The sequence below is a fragment of the Callospermophilus lateralis genome, chromosome 14 (assembly GCF_048772815.1).
Source record: "Callospermophilus lateralis isolate mCalLat2 chromosome 14, mCalLat2.hap1, whole genome shotgun sequence".
NCBI lineage: Eukaryota > Metazoa > Chordata > Mammalia > Rodentia > Sciuridae > Callospermophilus > Callospermophilus lateralis.
Window position 1 is genome coordinate 55717371 of NC_135318.1, and position 17686 is coordinate 55735056.

The 17686-nt window shown below is 42.5% G+C and overlaps 1 protein-coding gene across 3 annotated transcripts in view; it reads left to right on the top strand.

The window, feature by feature from the left end:
* Arhgap25 (Rho GTPase activating protein 25) overlaps window positions 1–17686 on the top strand; it is an 82216-nt gene that overhangs the window by 26736 nt on the left and 37794 nt on the right. Inside the window, exons 1-3 of one of the 3 annotated variants that reach the window (XM_076833363.2) lie at window positions 2582–2736; window positions 10279–10478; window positions 16635–16722. In XM_076833363.2, the coding sequence (XP_076689478.2) occupies window positions 2658–2736; window positions 10279–10478; window positions 16635–16722 (367 nt within the window). In that variant the 5' untranslated portion in view covers window positions 2582–2657. Of the gene's footprint in view, window positions 1–2581; window positions 2737–2771; window positions 2833–10278; window positions 10479–16634; window positions 16723–17686 lie in introns of those variants that run through there. The other 2 variants (XM_076833366.2, XM_076833365.2) reach the window with 2 other exon arrangements.

The window sequence follows — 17686 nt, forward strand, 5'->3', positions numbered from 1 at the left end:
CCAGTTCTCCTGTGAAGGACTGGCCACCCGCAGAGACCTAACAGGGCAAAAATCCAATGGATGAGTTGCAGGAGATCCTGGGTCCCACAGAGGCACCACGGTTGCCTGCAGATACACATGAAATAAGTCCCAACATTTTTGTGAGTACCTTGGATGATAAAAGGGAAACCCTCTACAGCATTTTTTCAGACAGCTGATAAAGTTTGACAGCTTTAAAGAGGAAATGGAACTGACAGATGTCGGCAGAATCAAAGGGAAAATTCTGGGTTCCTCAGAGCCTCACTTCAGGACCATGAAGCATAGCCTGAAATGGGTAAAAATGCTGGTGAATGGCATAATTCTATGAAGAAGTAAAATATTAATTTTTCACAAGCTAGTAGCTCTAAGCAAGACCTTTAATTTTTTTTTCTATTCTATTTTTTCCATTATTCTATTTCTTCTGTAAGACTGACTTTTTAACAGAAATGCAAAATGTCACAACAGTGGAAATTTTCACACACACCACAATACCAACTATATAACACTGAAGAAACATCAGAAATTTCCTGCTGTGTCATTTTCTGTTTCTTTAAAAAGTCTCATCTGTACTTCATCTTTTTTTCTTATGCAGCTAAACCACCAAGCAAATACATCACCCGATTCCGAAGAATTTGGAATCCTTTCAATTTTCAGTAGAGTACCCTTTCAATTTGAATTTTCATAGAGTACCCTTTCAATTCTCTCCTACGGTTCCTCCGAAAACCTAAAAATTTGTCTCTAATTCTTGTTAATTAAATTTTAATAGAGACTCTAGTTGGATTTGTCAAAAGCAAGTTCATGATTTTTTGAGAATATGTAGGTGTTTTCTTTTAACTCTCAATGGGATAAACCATTTATTAGTTTTCTTACTATTGAAATATTTCTTAGTACTGAAATATTCTCACATTCCTGGAATATTCTGCACACAGAATAGGTGAATGACAACAATAAGCAAAAATCTCCAATTTTGTGGAGCGTTTGTTTTATTTAACTTTATAAAATGCCTTGAGATTTAGACCTTCTTTTTTTCTTACACAGAGACTATTTTGCTCTCACTGTTTCCATTTTGAGTTTTTCGTGCATGCGGCACCTCTCCTTCACGCCCACCTACACACTACACACACACACACACACGTGCACTATCATTTCAGCTTTCATTTCACTAATTTCAGATTTCCCTTCATTGTTACTGAGATAGTCTTTTGATCACTTCATTGTCAATTTGGAAATGGGAGCTGTCACCAGGAAGTTAGGTCCCCTAGAAATCCAGGTGGTCATTCTGTCCAGGGCTCCTTCAGAGTTCACCTGGTGTTCCCTTGGGGTTTCTGCCGCACTTTCCGCCTCTCCACCACCATCAGGTATTTGAGTAAAGCTGACTCTACGGGTAACACTTTCCACACTGGAAGCCCCCTCTGTTCCTTTCATTCATTAACTGATAAAATGACAGAGCAGGGGAAATGGACGGGTGGGTCTGACAGGGAGAGAATGTTAAGTGTGTGGTATAACATCTGGGTAGTATCACTGGCTGTGGGCTAAAGGATTAACTAACAAACAGGTTTGGAAATATAGGCCTGGGAAAGGCTGAAGTTGAAGTTCAGAGCAATAACTGATGTGTAAAAAAAAAAAAATAATCCTTACTAGAATCTTGAAAAAAGATCTTTTTTATCCTGCAAACACTTGAAGCAGCAACACAGAGAATAACAGACTCCCGTGTATACTCATTGCTGAAATTACACATTAGATTTCTTTATGTCTGCATCTCTCCCTTTCTTTTCTTTACTTTGTTGAGATATCTTAAAACAAATCCCAGATGCAATGTCATTTTTTCCCCTTATGCCTAAGTAAGCATCTTTTAAAATATGAATATTTTATCCCTAACTACATTGCCCTGATCATGCTTAACAAAACTAATCAATAATTTTTTGGCATCATCTATCTCCTATCCATAAACATAGTGCCTCAATGTGTGATGGGATCTTTTTATCAGGTTGTATCCCAGGCCCATCAATGGCAAGTAACTGTTCATTCTTCACACTCTCAGTAGAGTTAAAGGCTAAAATCAGGATTCCCAAAGACCAGGGAAGGCTCAGGAACTGAGTGGAGCTCCATCTTAGGAAGGACAAAGTCTCTCAGCCTCCTGAGGTCCCAGGATTGATTGTCACTAGTCCCAGAACATTGTTTCCCTGGCAGGATCCTTGCTGTGAAATGCAGGGCTCTCATTTGTGTTTCTGAAACACAAATAACTTCAAGCATCCTAATACACTATTTATTTATGAATGTTAATGACCAATGACGTGGAACGCCTTACCTAAAATGAGTGACGAGCTTTGACAATGGAGAGATCAATGCTTCTCTCAATGGCCTTAATTTGACACATTACTCAACAGAGCTTTTGGGGCTAATTACCCCCACAGTCCTACATGATATGAATTGTTCTTCCTTCTATTCACCCCTGGGAAGGCAGATAGTTTCCCTATAAGCAGTTAACCAGTCACATTACACAACTCAGGCTAAATTTACCAGCAGATTGCCAAATCTCCACTTTGCTTTGTGCTGAGGAAGAGGCAGCGCCAGGGCAGAGTTTAGTAGGAAGTGTTCACAATTCTGAGAGCTTCTTGTTATTACACTGGCTTCCTGTTATGCAGAGATGGGCGGAGAGAGCAGAGAGCGGCTGGGAAGGTGTTGCAACTGATGGAGATACCCACAGACCCAGAAGAGGTAACTGAACCCTAAATTCCTGGCTGCTGAGGCCTGCATTCAGGAAACAACTTTTAGATGTGTCCATCCATTAAGTTTCATAAATTGGTCTCAAGGGTAAGTGTCCCGGGAAGGCCCGTGCGGTTTAATTTCAGAATACACAGAGAGAGCCTCTGTGTTGTCATCAATTTTACAGCTTGTCTGTCTTCTGGAAGGGATAACATTTTTATTACCAAAGTTAACAATGATATTTAGAATTAAAATAAACCCAGAGAATGACAGGATAAGTTTGTCTAAAAGTCCAAATGACAGGTCTTAAATTGGAAAGATTTTAAAAGTCCTTCCCCCTCCCTAAACGGTGAGTGTTTTTAAATGGAGGGCAGCTTGCTTTGTTCACAGAAAAAGAATTAAGAAAATGACCCTTGCCGGGCGCAGTGGCGCACCCCTGTAATCCCAGCGGCTGGGAAGGCAGAAGCAGGAGGATCACGAGTTCAAAGCCAGCCTCAGCAACTGCGAGGCGCTAAGCAACTCAGTGAGACCCTAGCTCTGAATAAAATACAAAATAGGGCTGGGGATGTGGCTCAGTGGTCAAGTGCCCCTGAGTTCAAACCCCTGTACCCAAAATAAAGAGAGAAAGTAAGAAAAAAGAAAATGAGCCTTGAAGTTCTATAGTCAAATGTCCTCATTTTCTTCTGGTGGAAACTGAGGTCCTTCATCCCAAATTCTGATCAAAGGCCGGTCACAGGCTGTGTGTGTGTGTGGGGGGGGGTTGTGCACATGTATACCATGCAGGGTGTGGGCGAGGATGGATGGACCTAGCTTTATCATTTCAAGAGCCAGTGGTGCCAGCACTGCTGCCCCAGAGGCTCCCCAGGGGTTCTCATCTCCACCTGAGCACTGGGTCTGAGTGCTGGACCCACATTACTTAACTGTGTCTCCCTCCTCCCCACACCTTGGTCACACTTGGCTTTGATCTGAATCTTTGCGTCTCTTCAATCAGCTTGGGCACAGACCACTGGTAAGACCGAGCTTCTGACCTAATGTGTCCATTTTCCTGTTGGGTTTCGGCACAGCTCTGGTGGTGGGCTTGAGGTTTCAGTACCATTTCTCTGTGACTGTTTTTTTCAAGGCTTACTGAGTCCTGCAGAGGATATGTTGGGCGGAAATAGTAGCCCAGAGTTGTTTATGCATGATGTTGAGGCAAAATTCATGATGACAAACCCACTCAGCCTCAAGTGTTCTGTTACAGCAGCAGAAACAGACTAAGACAAGGTACTTCACATGGTAGGTTAGGAATTGTGGCTGTTTTCTTGCGCAGAGGAAGGATAGGGCTGTCTCTTCTGTCTCCATCTCTTATTCTCTAACTACCTTGATTTGTAATGTGGAAATGTTGCCTCATTTTTGCCTCTCTTTACCACTAGAATATATGCTCCTTTCTGGGCCGTGTGGCCTAAATAGGGATATTGGGCTTTGAAATCAGATTTCTAGCTGTGTAACTGAAGCAAATCATTTCACCTCTTCCAGCTTCAGTTCCTTGCCTTTAAAGCAGAGGTGTCAATGTGGTACTTATTATGAAGAGTTAGTGTGAGCATTAAATGAAACTAATCATACAAAATACTTGCTTTTTGGGGCTGGGGTTGTGGCTCAGTGGTAGAGTGCTTGCCTGGCATGCATGAGGCACTGGGTTCGAGCCTCAGCACCACATAAATGTAAAATAAGGATACTGTGTCCATCTAAAACTTAAGAATAAATATTAAAAAAAATACTTGCCCTGTGGCTAGTACATTTTAAGTACTCAATAAATCAATAAATAACTATTGGTTTTTATTGTTACTAGATTAGGGATTATATTTTCTATAAGCCACTCGGAATGGGCACAAGTGAATGTATCTAGAAGTCCCAAGATTAGGTAAATTTGCCAATATTTGTTAAAAATATCAAATACCTTGAGGGAAGCTCTCAATTCATTCTAAAATATGTATTTTACCCACTCAGCAAATAGTTACAAAAGTCCTTTAGTTATCCAGATGCTTCTTTAGGTAAGATATGGGGAGATCTACAAATCCCCAGGGAAATAACCTTTTCTCTTGCATCCAGCTTTGTCTGTCTCCATAGCCTGAAGTGGTAAATACTTCCTTCAGCTAGTTTGCTCTGTGTTCAGCTTCTTTTTTGGTTTCTGAATATCTATCATGTTGCTTTTCTGATCTGAGATTTTCAAGTGACTCATGTCTCCTGGTTTTCACTTGCACCTCTTCCAAACTCTGTTTAAATCCTGAGGCTTCACCTGTCAAAACCAGAACTCTGGGGGAAACTGGAATCTCTCAGTCTACCTTTGAACTCCACCCAGCCTCACCTGTCTGTTCAAAACAGACTTCCTTCCTTGCTTCCAATTATGGCTCTCCCAGCTCTGGGACCTCTTTAGAGCAGAATTATATCTAGCTGAACTTAGATCCCCAGAACCAGACACTTTTCCCAGTGCAGACCCAGTGCTCGGCCATTGTAGTTACTGTGAGTTGAATGGTTAACGGGGAAGGCTAGCTAACCTGAGTCACTCAGAGATCTTTGCCTCCTGCTCCTTGCTACACCAAGGACCAAGGTCTGCCATTCTGCCTTACTGCTGCCTGTCATAGTCTTTCCATTTCCATTAGCACGATCCTAACTTGGGTCCTTCCAGGTCATACTGCAATGACCAGCTAGTCTTCCTTTGTCCATCTCTCTCCAATTTTTACCCCTCATGTCTTCTTTTCTTTTCCTCATTTAATATAAGATCAAGTACATACTATAATAATGTTAAAATATAACTTCTCTTCAGGAGGTGGATTCTGGGGGTCATGAGAGGCTTTTAGGAGGAGAAAACATGAGATTTGTGTTTTACAAGGACCATGTCTGTGCTGACTGGAGGAAGGTTTCTAGTGTTAGTTGGCTGGGAAGATGTCCCCTTTTAGTAAAATACAGAGACCAGCGGAGGATGACAGGTTGGTGTGCGCTTGTTGGTGCAGACAGGGAAGTCATAGAAGGTCAGAAGGAGGTCAGTGATAAGCCTGGACAACAATGTGGTAAGCTTGATAATCTCACTAGGTACATACAGACATACAGACAGCTGGCTAGATGGGGTCTGCAGCTCAGGAGACATGTCTGCGTTGAGACCAATTGTGCTCTATTTCCTTCTGGCACGTTCCCTCATCTTCAGATCAAAACTCAACACAAACAGTCCAGTGACATAACTCACCTGTGGTCCTCTTTTGCTCTGCAATGTGAAATGGCTCCCTGATACCTCTCAGATCAAGGTTGAAGTCTTACTCTGCCACCTAGAGCCACTTCTCTGGGAACCCCCAGCCTGATTTCTCCATTTATAGCTCACTTAACCCCACACTTTGTAATGATAGCACTCAGATTCCAGGAAGTGAGTGCTGACCAACAGAATCAGAATCAAAAGTTTTCTCTATCTCTGGTGTCCATTACTGTGGCCACGTGTTGCACTTGTGATGAGGCTGGTGTGACTGGTGAAATGAATTTTAGTCCAATTTACTTTAATTCATTGAATTGTAGACAGCCAGTCACAGTGGCTAATGTACTGGGCAGTGCACCACTAGATAAGAGCCTGTTCTTTCTCTCTCTAATATAGTAAGGATGTGTTTCTAGTCTCACCAAGTTACCTACTTGCTCCAGAGTGTTCTATGAATCTTAAACAACTGACTCGGACCTCCTTCCCCAAGGGAACACGCATGATGTGTACAATGACTGGCTCGCAAGCAAAGCTTATCATGGGTATTATTTTCATTATGAGAAACAGCTCCATTAATAGTAATAGATATCCTTGCTTATCTCATCCAAGGACAAGTCACACCCATGAAGAAGAGAGACTGTTCAAAGAAACTAGCAAAGAAACTTAGAACCAAGGCCCACCCAGCTTTCTTCTCTGATATCTGAACCATCCCTTGATAGGTCTGGCTTGTGAACAATGCTGAGGGTTAAGATACAGATCACTCTTCAGGTAGGACCCCCAATTCCCCTGTTTAGTCACTGGCTCACTGAGCACCTAGCTGTCAACCCTCCCTGCCCCCAGTGTTTGGGCCTTGTTATAGTAGTATAGAGGTCAGTGTGGAGCCATTATATCCTCTAACTTGTAGTGGGTGGCCCCAGGCCCATAGTCAAATCAATTTGAGTGGGATAAGAATAAGCACTGAAAAAATACTGGCTGGATATGTGGTGAGCGGCGTCATTTGAAAATACAAAAGAAGGTAGTCAGGCCTTGGCCAGTCATAGGCTAACAGGTGGTTTGCCTTGCTGTCTCGAGGTTATCAAATCTCCTTTTGGCCAACTCTGAGAAAACAAGGTCCTCATATCTCTTGCTTTACCAGGCCATTCTGCAACACTCAGATGCTCCTAGGGGAAGGGGTTTATTGTGGTTATTGTTGTTTTTGCCATGAAAAGGCATGAAAAATTCCCCAGAATTAAGCACAAACTGATATCCCTGCAACTGAGTTCTTCTGTGCAGAGTGAATTCTCTTCAATCTGTGGTGTCTTAGTGGCTCTTGCTAATGCCTGCCCCACCCCTTCTGTGCTGCTGGACACCTTTCACTTTTTCTGTATCCCATAATGGTCCTAACAGAGTCTTTGGAGCTGGGCATTGTGGTGCAAGCCTATAATCCCAGCAGCTGGGGAGGCTGAAGCAGGAGGATTGCGAGTTCAAAGCCAGTCTCAGCAACTTAGTGAGGCCCCAAGCAACTCAGTGAGACTCTGTCTCCAAATAAAATTTTTAAAAAAGGGCTGGGGAGGGGCTGGGAATGTGGCTCAAGCAGTAGCGTGCTCGCCTACCATGTGCGCAGCCCGGGTTCGATCCTCAGCACCACATACAAACAAAGATGTTGTGTCCGCTGAAAACTGAAAAATAAATTTAAAATTCTCTCTCTCTCTCTCTCTCTCTCTCTCCCCCCCCCCCTTAAAAAAAAGAAATATTTTTTTTTAAAAAAAAGGACTGGGGATATGACTCAGTGGTTGAGTGCCCATGGGTTCAATCCCCAGAACCAAAAACAAAAACAAAAACACAGAGTCTTTGGGTTTTTCTGGGTGGCCCAAGAAGCCTGAGTCCTTGTAGCCACTGTGTGACACCTGCTGATCTTCTCCTCTCCTGTGTGGTGTCCTTTTGTGGCCTCATGAAGGTTCCTCATTACATTACTGCAATAAGCACCACCACCCCATGTCTAATATCACTACAGGTGGATGATCACAAAAGTCACACTGGGATAGGCTACACAGAAACTATTAAGGTGGGATAGAATGCCCACATCTGATGGGCTGCCTTGCTCTTCCACTTTCTCTAAAAGTTTCATGTATGAACCACAGTTTTCATTTCTATATGCCCTCTTTCTAGGGCAGATAAGCATCTTTGCAAGGTACATGCCTGACTTGGAGAGATACAGAGCTGAATATAGGCCTTCAAATTCCTTCCTCCCCCCCCCCACTGTACTCCTGCAGAAACCCTCCTGTAGTTCTTTTGGATCATTTGCACAGCCTTAGAGTAAGTGCTCAGCTCCAGTGAAAGACCTTGAAAACAGCAGATGGCTGAGGAACAAGATCTGAAACAAAGTTCTCTATTGGGTTGCCAGGAAGCACTGACATGAAGCAAACCCTTTGCATGAATGTTGCCAAATTTTCATCAAAATACAATTTTTTGCACTAATATTGAATATACATATCCTCTTTGATGTTCATTTAATTGGGGGCTGAGTGAGGTGCATCTTGAGACCTCTCCAGGTCCCTGTAGGAAGTAAGGAGTGACTTCAGCTGGAACCCAGGTGTGAGGGTATGTTACAGGAACATGGACCCCTTATGAGGGTCAAGAGACTGCAGTTAGGACAAAGTTCTCTGCAGACAGCACTACAGAACTGAAGGGCAGAACATTAAATGAGATAATTCTGAATACAATTGGAATTAGTGGAATAAAGATTATCATTCTGTATAAAATTCTAGTATTTGAAAGTATGCTATAAACATGAATAAAAGCTGAGAACCATAAACCAGGAAGGAGATGAAAATAAAGGAATCAAAAGCAATTTTGGGGAGAAATTGGTAATTAAAGGCACTAAAGGTAGGAACGAAGGAAGAGAGGAAGTTTAATGATAGAGCAACATTTTGAAGAAAGAAGCTGAGGAAGCTCTCAGAAATGATCTCCATATTTGTAGTAGGATGTAAAGTCACTTTTGACAAAATTAGAGTGACATATGCTTACCTTTGTCCAGGGACAGTGCCAAATGGTTCCTTTGTTTAATCTCCACAAATATTCCATATAATAAGGACTATGAGGAAAATGAGGCTCAGAGAGTTTGTATAATTTATTCATGGTTAAAAAATCCAGGAAAGCAAAAATTTCTCTTTGATCAGGTGAAATAGGGGGTGAGAGTGGAGCTGAGGGCTTAGTTCAGCTATGTCTTGAATGTTCCAGGGATCACAAATTCTGATACAGGGATTGTAAAGATGGAAACTTCCTCCAGCAACCTTTGCCAGAAAGAAAGAAATGCAGATTCTTGGTATGAGTAAGTGAGGGAGAACCAGCACAAAGTCCAGGAGCCCTGGAGCTCTGACTGGTTTTAGAGTCATGATTAAACGGGCTGGGAAAGAAGGAAGTTGGACATCAGAAGGAGATATTGAATGGGGACCAATGTGATTGATTGATGCAGGCTAGGGAAAAAGAGAGAGTTGCCCTGGGTGAGAGTCACTCTGGAGACATAGGCCAAGACCCAACTGAATGACCATGTAGAACTTTTGTGGGAAAGCAAAAGTCAGTTATACCTTGCAGTGGGTGGAGGGGTCTGGCTTCAGGTGGTCCTTCTGAGTTTTATTGGCAGTGACCATCTGACTGGAATGGTCATAGGAAGGCAATACCCAAGGCCTTTCGTTCAGCATAAAGGGCTGTAAATCCTCTCAGTGGGCAGGGGGACAGAAGGGTCCAGCACCTCACACAGAAGGAAAATCAAGGAAGTGCCAACTGCCTGATAGGGGTCACAAGGACAGCCCTGGGGATTTTAGTGGGGTCTGCTGGTCAAGGACTCCATCGGACAGTGAGGTCAGAGCTAACACCCCAGCTCTTCCTTGGAACCCGTGGCTGTGGAAGAATGCCCAGGCAGCTTCCGGAGGCAAATGCAGCTGCGTGGAACTCACCGTGAACCCTCAGAGCGAGGCATTATTTTTTTTCTCCTCTCTCTTGTCAGATACTAACTCCCACGCAGGAAAAGGAAGCACCTTTTGTCAGATGCTGCGGCCACTTCCTTTTCAGAAGGCTCCAGCCAATCTTTCGCTTTGCAGAATGCGGGGGCTGGCAGCAGCTGCTGGCCGGCGTGCGAGTCGCTGAGTCCGGCTGTGGTCAGCAGGGGCCCCTCGCTCCTCTCCCGGCCTTCTGGGGGGGACTTTCTCTGATCCAGATCTGGACCCTTGAGCTGGACCCAGCAGTGGCTGCACCCCGCTCCTCAGCCCCCTCGGGGCTTCCTCTTTTGCCTCCCCTCTCGCCTTTTGCTCACTGGTTCATGTCCCTCGGTCAGTCGGCCTCTCTCTTCCTCTCTATAGCTCGGTCCAGGAGCGTGATGACCGGTGAGCAGATGGCGGCCTTTCACCCGTCGTCCACCCCCAACCCCCTGGAAAGGCCCATCAAGATGGGATGGCTGAAGAAGCAGAGGTCAATCGTGAAAAACTGGCAGCAGAGGTACTTTGTGCTGAGGGCACAGCAGCTCTACTACTACAAGGACGAGGAGGACGTGAAGCCGCAGGTACCCTACGGGCATTTGTCCCCATTAATACCCTCTGCAGGCGCAGAAGAGGCCGGGCTGGGGCCAGGTTAGACAGTACCTAAACTCACGTGGGCCTTCTCAATAGAGCTGCTCACATATCCATCTGTGGGGAGCTTGCTTTTGCCTTTTTACTATATTCTACATATATAATCCTAGTAAAGATGACAGGAGCACTGTCCCCAGTGCAGTGCTTCCTAAATGCATTGCTAAGTCAAGGATCCCATTGTGGTTGCAACACTGAGTCAAGGGCTCAGAGAGTTCATTTGGGCTCAGAAAAACTGATTTGGGGGCTCTTAGATTTGTTCCTTTGATCAGTATATATTGGTCATTTGTATGTTTGAACATAAGGCATTGATACCTTAGTGTTCTAATGCCAGACGGTATGTTGCATACTGAAAATTAACCAGTGAGTAAAACGGGTAAAAATGCTGCCATATGGAGCTTAGAAAGATAGAATATAAACATAATAAGGAAAAGTATGTAGATTGTTAGAAAAAGATTAGTTCTAGGAGGAAAAAAAATTGAATGAGGTAAGGAATATGGACAAATTGGGGTGTTGCAATTTAAATACGGTGGTCAGAGTGGCCCTATGAAGAAGGTGATATTTTAGGAGAGGGAGTTAGTGTGGCAGATCTTGGGAAAGAGCATTCCAGGCAGAGGGGACAGCCCCCATGAAGCCTAAAGGGGAGCATGGCTGGCCTGTGTGGACAGTAGCAGGAGGTCATTGTGGCAGGGAGAGAGCTGGGAATGAGAACCGAAGAGGATGAGGACAATGAATTGAGTGCTGAGGTCAGAGTCTGGGGTGGGGGATACTGAGGACTTGAGCATTTATATTGAGTATCACAGGTGGCATTGCAGGTTTCTGAGCAGAGAGGTGACATCTTTTAGTTTATGTTGTAAAAATATGGCTCTGGGTTCCATGCTCTAAAATAAATGCAGGCTGGAACAGGACCCAAGGTAATCTAGGTGAGAGGCTGTGCTATTTAGAATCACAGTGGGCTAGAAGCACGTGGTCAGATTTCGGAGGTGCTTTGAAGGTAGAGTGAGCAGGGTTTCCTGATGGCATGCACAAGGCTGTAAGAGTAGGCTTAGTGATCCCAAGTTTCGGGCCTAGGACTCTCTTCCTCACCTTATGGATTCTTTGTGGCCCATTGTGGTGTGTGGGAGAAAGAGAAGATTCCAGATGTAAGCTGGATGTCTTGGGATAACCAGGATGCCTGGGTACCCACCTAGAGCTTTTGTCTGTGTAGGTGAGTAGGTGGTCTTGACTGAAAAGAGTGAGGATAAGAATGTGTGGATATGGACAGGTGAAGCCAAAATGAAATAGTCATTTTGGAAGAGGACAGCAGTTTTGGAAGGCAGGCTTGAGGACCGGCAGCAGATGAGCATGACTTGGTTAACCATGCATCCCTTGATGGCTCTGAGTGTTTTGAGTGTCTGTCACTCTAGAGGCTGAGGAAGGGCCCCAGAGTCCCTACCACACACTTTGTTATTGCTGGTGTCCTGTGTGTGGTAACCAGACTTCCTTTTCCTTATGAACAACTCAGACCTTAGCAGAGGTGAGCAATTCCAGGTCAAGACAGTGGTAGTTGGTGCATTGAGACAGTGTGGGAAGTTTTCCCATCCGCAGCGAGTGAGGGAAGTGTCAGTCCTCTTTGACCATCCCAAAGCAATGGAAAGGGCCACTGGGTGACTTTTGCTTCTGTGAAGTGTAGAGAGTGAAAAGTACTTTATAGCAAAAGTTGTGTTCTTGTCCTGGTTCCACAATTGATCACGTAATTATTTAGTTTTTCTGGGTGCTTCTTTCTTATTTCATGTATGAGACAATACTATATTGCCTGCATTTGTTTTGTGACCCAATGATATGAAGCATGTATAAGAAAATGTTTTGTAAAAACAGTCTATTGATGAAGGGTAAAATTAGTATTTGGAGGTCCTTGCTTCTTCCCCTTACTTCTAGGAGGAGGAAACCCAAGGCTTATCAGGATTTGGTTAGCCTGAGATAATTAGGTAAAGCTTCAAAGATGATTTATTTTTAAGAAATCTATTAAATGTAATTCACCAATGCCCTATGGCAAATTAGAAAAACTACACAGCCTCTCAACAGGTAGCTATATAAAGCATTTGTTAAAATCTAACAATCTTTTCAGATGTAGAAATTTTAAAAATAAAGTTTTTAGAATTCCTTCGGAAGAATGAGTATATTTTACTATATATCCTCATGTGTGTTTTGATTATAAAAGTTACACATGTGCACGGTAGGAAATTTGAAAAATGTAGAAAACCCAAAGAAAAAAAATTAACAATCCCATCAACAGGAAATAAAAAGTTCAGCATTCCCTACACATAGACATTTAGAAAGTCATCTATTGTAAATGTAAAATTAGTATAATACTACTTAATTTAAAAAGTAATAATGTATCATGAATAGTGCCCCTTAATATTGACATTATTCTGTGATATAAATAATAATAGTGGCAAAATAATGTATCAGATGGATATTCTGTATTTTATTTAACTAATTTCTTACTGTTGGGAATTTGGACTAACATCTAGGTATTATCACAAACAAGAATTAAGTGGCCATGCTTATAGGCTGCATACACTCCTAATTATTTGATTACAATAAAGAAAAATCTACTTAAAATACTGTTACTATACTGTCACTTAACATTGTTTTGGGATTCCGAGTAATGAAATGAAATGAAAGTTTTACAGACAATTTATTAGGTAAGAGCAAAGGTACATTTCCACATTGCATTTCACACCATTCATGATTCTAGATTAAGACTTAAATGTAAAAAAATAAATTTATAAAAATACCAGATGAACATAGAGTTATCTGCATGATCTTTAAGAAGCTAAAGTTTTTTAAAGCACAACAAAGATAACATGAGGGAAAAAATAATTTCATAAATAAAAATTATATCTTAAAAATCAGCATAATAAAATAAAACTTCAAGAAAAAAATGCATGTATTTCTGATAAACAAATTTTCTTAATATTCAAAATATTTGTCCAAATCCATGAGAAAGTTCAAATGACTTAAGAGAAAATGAGCAATGATTCAAAGGGGCAATTTATCTAAGAAATACGATGGCCAGTAAACATATGTTAAAAAGTTAAATCTCGTGAAAGATAAGCAATGTAAGATATTGAGACAACACTGTCCCCTTATCAAATTGAGAAAGGTTTTCTAGAAATTTTAGTGAATTAGACCTAGGGAACAGGAATCCTCATGCACAACTAGTGGAAATGAAAATTCAAACAACCTTTCTGGAGGGTATTTTGTCTTTAAAATGTACAAATCTTTTGACCCACATTTCTAAGTGTAGGAATTTAAACTAACAGGTAATTTTCGGTCAGTGGTGTGCTGGTGAATACTTAACAACAGGCTCTCTGGTGGGGAAGTTGACTTGTGTGTGGTATTCACCAACTTCTGTGGTGCAGATATTCCTATCATGATTGATTCAAACCACCAATATGTGACTGACCTCAAGAAGAGCTGTGAGATAGCACCATGTCATACAAATTTCCACCACACAGATAACTACAAATGAAAATAACCACCACAACAGAAATAACAGTCAAATATAGTAAGTTATTAGGAAGTAATAAAGTTTGAGTGAATCTTTATTAAAATATTTGATCGCAGATTCGAATGGTTTAGGTCTTCCTAATGGCTGTATTTGGCAGCTGGCTCAAGTTCCTGAAATGACAGTTCTCATGAACCTGTAGCATCTGACTCCAGCATATCACTGCCATATCTGTCACCCCTGCTTCGATGCTGCAGGGCTTGTGGCCTCAAAACCCTTATACCCTTCCCCTATCTTTACATGCAGTCTACCCTAGTCAACTTGCAAAGTGGGTGAATGTGGTTATAGGCAGCTTGGGCCCTTCCCTTTCTGGGACAGCTTCTTCCTCATCAGTATCCCCACCCTCACCCCAACTGGTGTCTCTTCCTGTAGCCCATCTTTTTTATCCATTTACGATATTGAAGGGTCTCTCCTGCTCGGTCTGAGGAAAGGACCAGAGATTTATAATTTATGCCTTGGAGTGAATAAGTTCAACTCTTCTAGCAGGTGGGACTTTTAAATAAGGCCTTATTTATAATTCTGGAATCACACTGACCAAGGTTCGAATCATCATTTTCTTATGAACTAGCTTGTGATCTTGGGTCCACTCATTAACCTCTCTAAGCTTTATTTCTTCATCGTTGCAGTGGGGGAAAATACTAGATTTTCTAATACTAAATATTAGAAGTCATAGATTTCTTGTGAAAATTACATGTGCTAATATATTCAGGGAAATAAGAAAGGAGTCTGGCACCTAGTAACTGCTCAGTAAACAGCATATATTTATTTAGTATTTTATTTCTACTATTTTCTGTTGAAATGATCTAGAGTACCAGTTGACAATCTAGAGAGGCAGTTCACTCTGAACTTGACTTTCCTTCCCTGCCTAGCCGTTGTTCCTTCCTGTCTAAAAGCCACAGGGACTTTTGCTCTGGTGCCATAACTCATCAGAAGTAGCCTAGCAGCAACACAATCTCAAGGTCATTTTCCTGAAGGCATTGATGTGATTGACTAAAGATGGTGAAGATCATGTGAATGGAGGTTATTTTTAAGTGATAAAATCAGAGGAATGTTAAGGAATTACAGAATTCCATTTCATAGACAGATATCTTTTTTCTTTTCCCTCTTCCCTCCCGCTTCTCATTCTCCCTCTCTACCACCACCAGCTCCTCCTTCTCCTCCTCTTTTTCTTTTCCTCACTTAGTCGTGACATCTTTATTTCCTGACCCTCAAGAAACACTCATTCTTTCAGGCTCCTGAGTTGCTTTTATTTCTGAGATTTTCTGAAGACTCTTCACACTTATAGCTTTCTGTGTCACCTGTCTTCTTCTTCCTTTTTTTTTTTTTTTAAATAAAGACACCTGAGTCCTCTTAGAGGCATTACTTGCAACATCCAGTGAGATGTAAGTTACAAATAATTAACTCCATTAAAATTAGCTATATCACTTTGTGTAGTCCTTTATATTTTCCTAGTGCCAGTCTCCTTGCCTGCAAAGTAGAAGTCATAAATCTTGCCATGCTCTTGATCTGAAGCTGTGGTGGGAATCTAGTGAGATTTTTTTTTAAAATTTTTTTTAGTTGTATATGGACACAATACCTTTATTATTATTTATTTATTTTTATGTGGTGCTGAGGAATGAACCCATTGCTTCACATGGGCTAGGCAGGTGCTCATCCACTAAGCTATAGCCCCAGCCCGTCTAATGAGACTTTGTGTATGAAAGTGCACTGAAGGTGATAATGCACCAGGCTCACACACAGTGGCATTGACTTGTTTTTCTGAAAATGCATCTGTGTCTCTGAGGTCACTGAACCTCCTCCTCCTCCTCCATGGATCCAGGGGTGGGGTGGAGGGTTAAGCTGTTTGTTCCCTACCATCTCAGTTGTGATGGTTGGGGGCACTGACTTTGAACTCGCTTCTGGAATGTACTACCATTATGACATTTACCAGCCCTGTGTAGGCAAATTACAGAATCTTTCTCATCTCCATTTTCCTTGTTTGCAAAATGTGCATAATGATGCCCTGCTTGGAGGACTGCCAGAGGAACTAAATGAATCAGACATTCAAGGTGGTTAACAAAGGGCAGACACCTGGACTGTGCTTCTCATTGACTGCTGCTACTAAATTCCCCTTCAAAAGGCACCTGCACTTCCATCCTCTTGACCCCCTCTGGTGGCCGGGCAAGTAGTATGGTCCCACTGGTGTCCGCCATTGCCTTCACAAGGATCATGTGTCTTATCTGACCATGAAGTTGGGTCTTAGAAAGGTGGAATGTGGCAAGTGTTGGTGATGACACCCTCTCAGCACATTCTCCCAGCTGGACCTCGACCTTCTCTTTCTAGGAACCTAGCTTGCTGTCAGATTGCTGCCACTTAATTTGACCAAGGCCTGAAGAGCAGAAGGGCCCCCATTAATATCTGGATGCCAGCTTTCCTGTTCTTGTCTACCTGCCTGCCTCCTCGTCCCATCATTATTATCCTATCTGTTCTTCAATTTAATTTTAGCTCATAGGTGATAAAATTTCTGCTTATCTTAAAGGTCTGACTTTGGCTCTTTCAGGGTTGCATGTATCTACCAGGAAGTACCATCAAAGAGATTGCCTCAAACCCAGAAGAAGCTGGGAAGTTTGTCTTTGAAGTCATTCCAGGTAGGTGCCAAATGGTTAGACAGAGGTGTTTTATATTCCCATTTGACTTCTGGATCCTAGAAGTCAAGATTTTATTCAGTGAGTCCTTCACCAACTAACCAGTCAACCTGTTAATAACATAGAGGATCCTCATGTAGTTTGTAAGACTACCCAAGTTGGTCAACTAGCATTAAGGGCCTGAGTAATGCCCTAAGTAGGTGCTCATTCAGCTCAATTCTGTAAGCACATTGTGAGTGTACTTGGAGCTAGATACTGTCCCAAGCCCTGCAGCCCTCATGTGGACAGTGGATTTTCCTGTAACCACTAAAAGTTAGCTTAGCCTAGAAGGCGAGTGGAACATTAAAATTAACAGTTGAAATATAAATGAACCATGTTAAATGGCCCTTTAGGTGGGTTAAAAAATGATGGGAAGTCAGCAATCTCATGCAACTCAAGAGGACCTAATGAGAAATGACATGCTGCACAACACACTTAGCACATGCTAGGTGTTGCATGTCACATGTTGTACACTTGATCTGTATGTTGGAGGATCCTCTTCCCAAGCAAGAGTTACCACCTTGAAAGCATTGGAAGCAAGGGCGGTTTGGCTCAGGCTCCTGAATCTGCCCCACTGAGGCTGCTTTTCCCTGTCTCTTGCCCCTGTGCCAGACCTAGTCCTTTGAGTCCTCAAGACTGCCCACTTGGCTGTGCTGTGTTGCTGCTATGGCAGAGGAGCTTACAAGTTCCCAGAATGCCCTTTTCCTTAATCCCACTTGCACAAGGCAGCTGTGTGCGTAGAACAGGACACTGATGGAGAAGGAGGCATAGCAGAAAGGGTAGAAGTGCCCAGTCTAGAACCAGCCTGCCCAGGTCCAGATCCTGATGCTGCCACTTATAATTTGTGTAACAGGCCTCTGTCTCTGTCTCTTTATCCATAAATGGGGACAGTGATCATGATGATGGAGATTAAATAGAGAAATCCATA